At 49.6% G+C, this 10,676-nt stretch overlaps 1 protein-coding gene across 5 annotated transcripts; it reads left to right on the plus strand.

Annotated features, from left to right (window-relative positions):
• Window positions 1-109: 109 nt before the first annotated feature.
• LOC144932679 (putative endonuclease 4) lies at window positions 110-10,627 on the plus strand. 5 transcript variants are annotated; one of them, XM_078857004.1, is made up of 9 exons: window positions 110-254; window positions 1,692-2,080; window positions 3,376-3,712; window positions 4,376-4,585; window positions 5,182-5,364; window positions 7,317-7,448; window positions 8,122-8,226; window positions 8,851-8,980; window positions 9,913-10,627. In XM_078857004.1, the coding sequence occupies exons 2-9, from the start codon at window positions 1,700-1,702 to the stop codon at window positions 9,965-9,967; spliced, it is 1,533 nt and encodes a 510-aa protein (XP_078713130.1). In that variant the 5' UTR covers window positions 110-254; window positions 1,692-1,699; the 3' UTR covers window positions 9,968-10,627. The 5 variants fall into 5 exon arrangements, 3 of the variants coding, with proteins under 3 accessions (XP_078713130.1, XP_078713128.1, XP_078713129.1); XM_078857002.1 differs by having other exon boundaries at window positions 8,856-8,980; XM_078857003.1 differs by lacking the exon at window positions 110-254 and adding an exon at window positions 258-547 and having other exon boundaries at window positions 8,856-8,980.
• The last annotated feature ends 49 nt before the right edge of the window (window positions 10,628-10,676 follow it).

A 10,676-nucleotide genomic window follows, 5' to 3' on the forward strand; every position in this document is an offset into this window, starting at 1 on the left:
TGTTGTTGAGTGATGTTGATGGTGCGTAATGTTCTTTGACGTTGCATACAGTCCACGAAGCCGTGGTCATAGAGCGCCACCCCTCGGCCTCATTACACCAAGACAATGCCGGTTTTTCCTGATCATTGTTGAGGCTCGTGTTGTTATTAGACTCGTGTTGTTGTTATTAGACTCGTAACATAATTACGAGTTAATTACGCGATAGTGTATCTCGTGTTTCGAGATAAACAGGGACGATTGAGGGACTTCGGCCGGTAAGAAACAACAAACCGCACAAATCGACGCGTTTCCTCTCGTTCATCGGCTAAATGAACCCCCCACCCACCTTCACAATCGCAGCAATCGATTAATCGCCGTGGTTGTAGTGATTATTATCATCGATTGTCATTACGGAGGGCGGTGTCGCATGAGGGCCTGGGGCTTATTCGTCACCCGCGGCCTTCCCCTCACCCATCGCCGCTGTTGTTTATGTTTCGTTTTTTTTTAGCTTTTACTTTCACTTTTGCAGCTGCTGCTACTACTGCTGCATAAGAAGAAGAAGTTGGTGGTGGTGCTACTTTGCTATTTTTGCTGTTGTGTGATTAAAGTTGCATTTGAAATTTGGCGGGAAGTGCGACTCGAAGCTCTTTGAACCCCTGCCGCGGGAGGCTTCGCTGTGGGGACCGACCTAGGCCCAGTTTCTTCTAACCAACAACAATCTGTACAGTGTCCACTTCCCACCGCTTTAAATGATAAACTTGAGGGAAACTTCCACCTAAGGTGTCTTAAATTGTTATTTTTTTTTATTTTCGAACAATGCTAACAATTGCCGCAGTTTTCACGTTGAACTTCTTTCGCACCGTACGTAAGCTAATCGGGAGAATGGCGACAAACTAAAGCAGACGACGTCCCTTCATTAATTAGCGCCGCTTGTTCATGCGAACGTGAAGGGGTGTGGGGTGGCATTTCCTCTAACGCAGTGGTTATTTGTTGTTCCAAGGTAAATCATCGAACACAAATTAAGCCACCATCAACACAACTCGCCATCAACATCACTCGCCATCAAGTTGCAACTTAATTAGTTTCGTCAAACCCCTATGTATGTGTTAACATTATTACATTGGTATTCTTGGTTCTTTTGGTAAAGTCACGTAGAAGGGAAATAATAAAATCATGAAAATAAAAATTCTCACGACGTTTCGGCCACAACCCAAGTAGACGGCCTCTTTCCAACAGCTCTGTTCTTCACCTGAAGACGGCTGCTTGGGTTGTGGCCGAAACGTGATAATTTGTATTATGTTTTATTTTCATTATTTTATTATTTCCCTTCTACGTGACTTTACCGAAAGAACTAAGAATATAAATCCTTGCAGTCGCGAAAGAAGCTTTAAATCGTAAATTATTACATTGGCCTAACGATTGAGAGCCAAAAGGGGAGTCGGGGGGTGCAAGGTTGCAGTGAAGGTTTAATGGACCACTGCTACAACGTGAGGTGGTTTTGTGTCGCCACTGACATTGTCTCTCACCACCCAGCGGAGGCTCTGTCTCAAGCATTGACCGTCTCTGAACGTTGTGAGGTGGGGGGCGGGAGAATCTTAGTCAACCAGAAGAGGCGACCTGGGTCTTCTGGTAAATGTGGGGATTTGGCGGCGGTGGTGGTGGGGGGGTGCCATGGATGGACCCTGACTGCCATGCAATCGATTACTTTGCAGAGACCGCGATGCCGAGAGGCGCGAAGAGGCCCTCACGACGGGGACGAGGAGGACTGGGCCTCGGGAGAGACGGCGACGATGACGAGGAGGAGGAGGAGGGGACCCAGGTGGTGAGCAAGACCGGGAGGTCCAAACAGCCACGTGGGGGAGATGACGACGAGGCGAAGGAGGTGAGGAAGACTCGTGGCTTCAAGGAGTCTGGAGGAAGTGGTGGTGACGGGGTGAAGGAGACTCGTGGGTCCAAGGAGCCTGGAGGTGACGAGCCGAAGAGGACGAGGGAACCTCGGAGCCGACCCCCCGTGGTGCCGGAACCCTCCCAGACCCCCGACGAAACGGGGACCCGAGTCCCCTCGGCGAGGTCTTCATCACGCCGCCGCCGCCACGCACCGGTGAGGTCGGGCCCCCTCCACACGTAGCGCCGTCTCTCCGAGCGGGGAGACCTCTTCTTTCAACTGCGCGAAGTAGTTTTAGCGATCGAAAACGACGTGGCCACGCATTGATCCGTGATTTTGGTCTGGATAAGGCTGAGAGCTTTTGTGCATGCAATACTCGCGTGTCTGTTGTGTTGTACTGTACTGAATCTATGAGAAGGGACTGTTATCTGCGTTTTCCTTGCTACCTATAGTTAAGTCATTAGCACGTTATTGATAAAACCTTGTTTAACCATAACCTGAACTGTTCTGAGATGTCCTCCTGCACCTCCGATTAGCACGGTTGCCTATGTACTGTGCGATAGAAGTTTAACATACATTAGATACATTTTCATAATTCGGGGTCTCTGATTCGATTATTGTTGTTCCATTGCAGTGAATTGGAATCTTCCAGTGGTTGAAGGGAATACAGTGAACCAATTCCAACATTTAAGGATCTAAAATAATCAATCTTCACACAATTGATGAACAGTATCATCGTGAACTCAAGCATAAAATTGAATTGACTAATCGGTGTATCTTTACTCTTTGGTTCTTTCGGTAAAGTCACGTAGATAGAAATAATAATTATCTATTATTCTTTTATACCTACGTGACTTTACCGAAAGAACCAAAGAGTATGGATTCCTGCAGTCACGAAAGCTTCAAATCAAGATTGATGTATCTTTACTTACTTGCCTGGTGGGTAAGTCAATAGTCGGGGGGGGGCGGACAGAAGATGATGTCGGGTGAGAGGACATCACCTCAGGTCTGAGACTTCCCCTGGCAATTTTGTCAGTAGGAGAATGTGGCTGCAGACTAGGCGTGTTTCTGTTCCGCCGGTTCAAAATAAAACGAGATTTTTTTTTTTGACAGTTCATGTAAAGTCAAAGAGTCAATATTATTGAGATTAGCGCGGTTGGCTATGTACGATGCAAAAGAAGTTCATCATACTTACGCACAAACAAGTCGAGTGTCGTGAGAAGGTATTCATCATTAGACAACAGATTCAGAGAAAATACAGCGAGGAATGTTTCATCATCACCACAGTGACCAATAATGCTGCTGGATTTCCAGTAGTAGTAAGTGGCAGAAATTCACTTACATTAAAAAATAACCACAATTCATCCTAAATTGTGCTCTGACAGCCATTATGGGCCACCCAGCCATCTTCCTGCTTTAATTGTGTTATATCCGTGTCATAAAAAAGACAACAGATGCTTCCTACACGTAGTAAGCATCTGAAGTGGGCTCTGCTTTATGGTGTGGCCTAGGTACAGAACAAGGTGGACAAGGAAAAGGAGGAGGAGGGGACATCCAGCGAAGAGGTGACTGAAATGAGGAAAAGTGCCGGAAGAAAACGTCGGGGGACTAATAAGGAGGACACGGTGACTCCGAAGAGGCCTCGCAAGCGTGGGGTCACCCAGGCTGCACATGACCCAGTGGAGGCTCCAGCCAAGGGCCTGGGCAGGAAGACCGCTAAAACAGAGACCGGTAGTCCTTCTCAACCCAAAGCCGACGTCTCTGTGGGTCCAATGCTTGGAGCAAGCGGCGGAAACTCAGCCGGGAGAGGAAGCCACAAGTTTGTTGGCGGTCACATGTCCATTTCAGGTGTGGCGCTGGGATGTCTTTGAGTCAGGTTGAACGGATATGTAAATTTGATTCCCTCAAGTACACATTCGTGTCTCGATTTTTCCGCGCTGATGTTGTTTGCACCATAAATTATTGTCCTTGGTTTTTTTTAACCAAGGTCTCATTTACAAGGAACACTATTGTCTCAGTGGGATGTCACATGGTTGTATAGTTTATTGATTAACTTTGTTTTATCATCGCTGGCTCTCATCCAGGTTAAATAAAGTACACGGAACTGAAAACTCGTGCCTTGTTAACCCTACCTTGGCCACAGTTGTTTACAAAAGTGATTGTTAATTGCACCATTTGGAACAAAGACTGCACTTGCAGCCATACTTCAGTGATGTTATGTGTGCAGGCAATGCAACGGCAACGGGGCCCATGAGCCGGAGAGTCCCAGGGGGGGGGGGGGCGAATCGCAAGGAGACCCAATTTAATTCTGTGCACCAGGGCCCATGCCAACCACACTACGCAACTGCCATGTTAGAACGATCAATGAGTGTGCTGATCAAAATGACATCAAATGACATTACAAGGGTACGTCAGCCCAGTTATTTTTAATTGTGCACCAATATGGGGGGGGGGGGGGGTGGTTAACGACAGGATCATAAATGCTGCTTCCCGTTGCACCGCGTGTCCGAGGCGGACTGTGGAAGACCGTGGAGGAGAGTGCTCAGCTGGGCGCTCGAGCCTTCGGCCTCTTCCTGACGTCGCAACGGACGTGGCACACGAAGCCGCTCGACCCGTGCGACGCCCGGCGCTTCAGGGAGACGTGCAAGCAGCTCGGATTCACGCCGGACCACATCGTCCCGCATGGATCCTACTTGCTCAACTGCGGCTCCCCCAGCACAGGTGCCCCAGTTATCGCCGTCGTCATAATCCCAGATGCCGGATCAATTTATATGCGTGTCTTTGCATGTGCTTGGGAATCAGTGGTGCAGTGTTTGCGCTGTGATCCTGGGTTTGACTCCCAACCATGAGTCATTACCAGATAATACGAGTGGCATGCAGTGTCTGAACCTGTCCTGGGCGGCATCTGAATTCATACGTAGTGCGCAAATATATTAACATCGGAGGTGCGTATGATTTTGGACGCAGCATCCCTGAGTGCGTTGTGCCAGCCGTAATTTGTGCTCACTCGCAGCCCTTCATCTGCGTAAGGCAGAGGTCGCAAACGGGTTTTGATTCCTTACCCGTACCTGTACCCGGCCGCACCAGGGTCGCAAATGGGTACCCTACCCGAAATGAGTGACAAATGGTTACTCACCAGTGACTCACGGCCTACCCGTACCCGGCCGCACCAAGGTCGCAAACGGGTACCCGTACCCGGCCGGGTACGGGTAGCCAGGTATCGGGTAGGGTACGGGTATCGGGTACCCGATTGCGACCTCTGGCGTAAGGCGAAATAAATGTGGGGGGGTTCTTTGTCTCCTTGCGTGCACGTGCAGAGACGTTTGAAAAGAGCCGAGCGGCGCTGGTGTCGGAGCTGCAGCGCTGCGAGAAGCTGGGGCTCGTGCTCTACAACTTTCACCCGGGGTCATCGTGCGGCCAGGGCTCCACGGACGCCTGCCTGGAGCGCATCGCCTCCGCCATCAACTATGCGCACGAGCGCACGCGCGGCGTCGTCACCGGTGAGCGCCGCGCCACCGCTTTGCGGCATGGACACGGGGCGACCGAGTTGGAGGAGGTGGTGGTCGATTGCCGGCCCAGTAATCTTGGTAATCGTTCGGTGGCCACGGGTTTACCACCAACAAGAGGTTCAGATTTACGAGGGTCTGTATCGATTACATGTTCAGCCAGGTGCTGCTTCAGGGGAATGCTCGACTCGAAATTGGGAAGGTCGTAAGGTCACATCCTGCCCACTCGACCAATAATCGCCATGATGTGATTCTCACTGTTGTAATTTCATTACTGTCACGATCATAATCGTAATCATCTTCAAACGTAATCCATCGGTGATCTCACAGTTATATCACTCGTCGGTCATGCGCCACTTAGCAGCGTTTTTGCCAAGGAGAGACGGCCCAGGGCCACCACCAACAAGAGACGAGCAAAGGCCAACAACGCTCGTTTGATCAGGGAGACACGTTGACTCAACTTTGAGGAACCAATTAGCTCCTTGTTTGAAGGCGGTGAGTGTGGGGGTGTTTGTCGTGTAAGAGCACAGTTGTCATCATACGCTAGGCACACTGCAGTTTGAGCTGAGCGAGGCGGTTTCCTGGATTTGCATTTAGGGACCTGATTATGTCAAGTCCACACGATTGTGTTGAGACGTTGCTGCGCTTTCCGTTCCCTACTCGACCGATCCTTCAATCATCTCCGCCCGACGGAACAGCCGCAATATTTCACTCCAATAAAATTACCCTAATTGGTATAATTGTCTGTTGAAAATATAATTGTCATGGTGAACATTTAATTACGGTGAATTCGTGCGTTTTGTCACCGAAATTATTCTCTGCCGCCGCTGTTGATGCTTACCGCTTTCATTTGTAATAAGACCTGCCACTGTAATAATTGGTTTAAAAAAATAATTGCAGTTATCGTAATTGGCTGCAGAGACCTATTCAGAAGCTCATTACTCAATGTGCCTGTATTTATGGTTGTATCTTGACTGCACAAGACATGCCATACTGCCATCTATACTAACCCATCAGCACAGTGGAGAGGATTCCGTTTTAGGAGCTAATTGTGCTAATTGTCCCCATTTAAGCTTATTACTGAATTTGAGCAATGAGTGGTTAAGTAAAGCGAGTGGATTTGTGTCATAATTGCTGTGTGGTTTCTGTCGCCGTATCCAGCCGGATGGCACTGCTGTTATTATATCGATAATACCCTTTATCTAGGTTAAGCCTCGGTCTGAATTCTTTTTTTAGCAGGGTTCTAGCATTGGGATCTTTTGGCCAATTATATTAATGAGCATTTGACTTGGTCTGTGAGGAAACTGGAGGTACCTTGGGGAGGGAAAAAAAAGCGAGCATGAGAGGTTAACACTCAAATCCAAACGCATATTTTAGAGTCCAATCCTCTACTGCCATCTCCTGGCCACAGCGATTGGGGGTCCTCGATGAAGGAAGGTTGTGCGGGGGTTGTGGTTCTCAGCGCTATTGGTTTGGTGGGCATTGCAATTTGTTGAGCGACGGAATACAACGACATCTCATGGTCATCGTTGTGGTTGCCATGGTAATTATTTGTGGTTGACATGCTTGAGTTGCTTGTGCTTGTTTATAAACTTTCATTTTTTGCCACTCAAATGAGCATAAGACGGTGCTCGCTCTGTGTACGACCCTGAATTGGTGGTATACACTCCACAATTCTTTGGTGGGGGACAAGTATACCCACAGGACAACCACCGTCGATTTCCTATAAAAGTGGTACTCAATGTATTGACCCACAGAGGAATAAAGAGCAGAGTCGAACCACGACAAAGATTTGAGCTCCCGACCTTCCAATTGCGAACCATGCTCCATCCACTGCGGCAGCCCCTCGTCGTTGTTGCCGTTGACCCTGTGGTGGTGGCGGCGACGGTCGTTTCCGACGATGCGGTTGCTGCGGAATTTTGTTGTGGTGGTGGTCACGTCTGCAGTGATAGAGAACATGTGCGGCCAGGGCCACACGGTGGGCGGTCAGTTTGAGGAGCTGCGCGGCATCATCGACCTCGTTGCCGACCAGAGCCGCATCGGAGTCTGCCTCGACACGTGCCACGCCTTCGCCGCAGGTGGGGGGACACACGGGCTCGTTGGGGTGACTTGCCACGAGCAGAGGAAACCGGTTACTCCCGGAATACGGTCCACAGGTAGCCGGGTGGCTCAGGTGTCGGAGCGTCGAGCCACCGCTGCGGAGATCCTGGGTTCGAATCTAGGTTTCAGCTGCCCATCATTAAAGCAGGTTCTCAAGTGGAGCTTTTTGATGCTCTCAGATCCTGCAAAACAAAACTCACCACGTTATATTTGGTTTTTCACTCAATTTAGCTAGGTCCCGGTTGAGAATAAGAATACAGACATTGTTCTGAACAATATTTGTAGAACATTATAAGGTGTGCCCCAAGTAACTAAAGAGACCTATTGAAGTAACTTCAGAAATAATTACGTGCGATCTATTTATTGGGCCAGTTATCTCATATCGTGATGCACGAGCATGATGTAGAGTTCCGAATAAAAGTATGTTCAGAATGAAAATGTTTTTTTCCCGAACTCGTGATACCGAAGTCCAAATAAAATTTTGGAAACTGTTTTGTGGTATTGTGTGGGGTCATGCAACACTGCATCGTGCTTTATGATGTGCAGTGTGGTGCGTCTCAAGGTGCAGAGTGGTATGGTGTTGCGTGTGGCACAGTATTGTGTTACGTGGTGTGTGGTATGACGAGCCGGACACTGCATCGTCTTCGTCAGGTTACGACATCTCGTCGCAGGAAGGGGTGCAGCGCACACTGGATGAGTTCCATCGCGTCGTCGGACTCAAGTTCCTCAAGGCCGTGCACCTCAACGACTCCAAGGGTGTGTCATCGCGTCTCGGCGTAGCAACGATTCGCCACCTCCAGCGCTCCGATTAATCCTCACAATTTCGGCTCGCAATTGGATTTAACAATCGATTCTTCTGTTACAATTCCACCATCTCGCTGGAACCGTTTCTTGTTTGTTCCGTCTCGTTTTGTGTAGTTGTTCACTCCCGTTAGTCGAAATATAATGCAAACGTACAATTTGCATGTATCGTGAGTGAAATAATCTATTTTAATCAACGTGTCATTACACGTTGTTACAGGCGTTTGCTGTGGGTCTACGTAATGGGCAGCAGACGGTAGCACAGCAAATCGATAATTAGACTGTACTTCTATGCTCTCACTTCTATGCTCCCCACCTTCAAGCAATATTTGATCAGCAGGATAAAATAACCTACACGTTCCAAATGGTGTGGGGAGGCTCTCATCCAGCAGTGGATCCACAAAATGGCTCTACATTATTACATTGTGAGAAGAGTGGTGCTCCCAAAATAGCATGGACTCGAACCCCATCGTGCCTCACTCACTGGGGAGGGCACGCTGACCCCCGTGACCCTCGTGGGCCCTCATGTTTCCCCGCTGACCCCGTGTGTGTGTGTGTCCCACCCCCTGGGTGGCAAAGGGAAGCTGGGCTGCCACCTGGACCGCCACGAGAACGTGGGGCGTGGCCACATCGGCCTGGAGGGCTTCCGCGCCATCATGAACGCGCCGCAGCTCGACCACCTGCCCATGATCCTGGAGACGCCAGGGAGGTGAATTTTCGCTGTGCCCCACTCGCGAGACAACCCCAACACGAATGTTCTCCACCTGTCGTCCTTGACTGCGCGGCATTCAGAATCACTCCGCGTAACGAGATGCACTGTTTTTCTCAGCCATTTCCTAAAGCAAAGGTTGGAGATTTGTCTAATTGTCCAGTAGGTTTGTATGTGTGTGTGTGTGCGAGACTAGAATTTGTTTTTACTTTATTGACACTGGGCACAATTCTGGGGTGCCTCTGACAGTGCAGAGAAAATGTCAACTGTGCCATCTGCCACCTTTGACCCTGCCATCCCTGACCCCCAACCTTCCTCACCTTGCCACCCTTGACCGTGATCCTGAGCCTCGCCTTAACCTCCACTCTGATCCGTGACCTTAACTCACATCCTGTTGCTGCCAACACTCCCACCTGTCATTCCCAAACCCTGCCATCCATGAACCATGATATACCATGCTGTCCTTGACCTGAACAATCCCTGCCACATTTTCCCCTAACCGTGACCCTGCCGACCTCGACCATAACGCCGACCCCATCGCGGCCGTACAATATTAACTCTGACCCTAGCTTTCACCGTACCGTCATCGATTCACCCCTCCCCCCATTATTCTGAATACGGTCATTTGTATTCAACACCACCCACACCATTCGCTACTAAATTCTGTAATTGGACCCTTGTGTATAAAATGACTGGGAGGCCAGGGGGTGTGACTGTGTCATCCTATCCTATTATAAGCAGCAGCAGCAGCAGCTCCCCCTGCATTGTAATCACGTCGAGTTGGTTTCATGGGTGAAATTGGAAAGCAGCAATTCTGCGTAATTGTTAATGGGTCGGTGAGCCGCTGATGTGAACGAGTGCCGTGGTTGCTTTACCCCCTGGTGCAATCTTCCGCTCCTCCCTCTTGCCTCCTGCCTCCGCCCTTTTCTCAGTCCCTCATTTGGGTACGAAGAGGAGATCGCGCTGCTGTACTCGCTGTGCCGCTAGTGCCACGGCTTGCAGGTGGTGGGCGACCAGGCGGACCCGCAACCTGACGAGACAACGACCCTGTGGCCCCCAAAACCTCGTGACCTCGGGCAGGCCAGCCCCCTGTGGTTTGTGGAATTTCAAGCACAAGATGACTCCCAAAGTGTTCAGTGACGTCAACGTTTGAGTCAAACTTCCTTTAAAAAATGCAACCTATCCATGTTTCTCAGATTTGATGCCTTAGATATTTTACGTTGCTGTACTTCTATGTCTGTACACCAGTGAAGTCTGTTACCTATTTTGATAATAAAGCCCCCCCCCCCCTTTCTTAATACCGCTGCAGTGTTTCACGTCCGAAACGTATTAAAGGTGTAAAAGTGCACATACAGTGCATCGCCTGTAACCATGGTGCATATCGTATCGAGGTAAGAACAGGTGGCCTCAGTGATCTCTGGCGATGACCCATAACTCCTCCAGCAGCCCACACATTCACCTGCTGCCATCCACTCTGATGCTGAGTAACCCGCACGACCGAAAGAAAAACTGCGGGGCAAGGCGAGGTTCTACAGCTTTGACAAAGGAGCCGAAATTGACAGCACCGTAGGTCTGCTGCTCGCTGTGGTGACCTTGTTGCTGAACGCGCCAAGCTGGAAATGTTTCAGATTGACGGCCCTCGTAGTGTGGAACGCTTGACCGGACAAACTCAATAATAAACACCTTTGAGTTCAAC

The sequence above is a fragment of the Lampetra fluviatilis genome, chromosome 5, assembly GCF_964198595.1.
Source record: "Lampetra fluviatilis chromosome 5, kcLamFluv1.1, whole genome shotgun sequence".
In the NCBI taxonomy this organism is placed as follows: Eukaryota; Metazoa; Chordata; class Hyperoartia; order Petromyzontiformes; family Petromyzontidae; genus Lampetra; species Lampetra fluviatilis.

Coding starts and splice junctions, on each gene's coding strand:
- LOC144932679 (XM_078857002.1), top strand. CDS start 1,700: ATGCCGAGAGGCGCGAAGAGGCCCTCACGACGGGGACGAGGAGGACTG. Junction 5,365..7,316: donor CACGCGCGGCGTCGTCACCG/GTGAGCGCCGCG, acceptor TCACGTCTGCAG/TGATAGAGAACATGTGCGGC. Junction 8,981..9,912: donor ATCCTGGAGACGCCAGGGAG/GTGAATTTTCGC, acceptor CCCTTTTCTCAG/TCCCTCATTTGGGTACGAAG.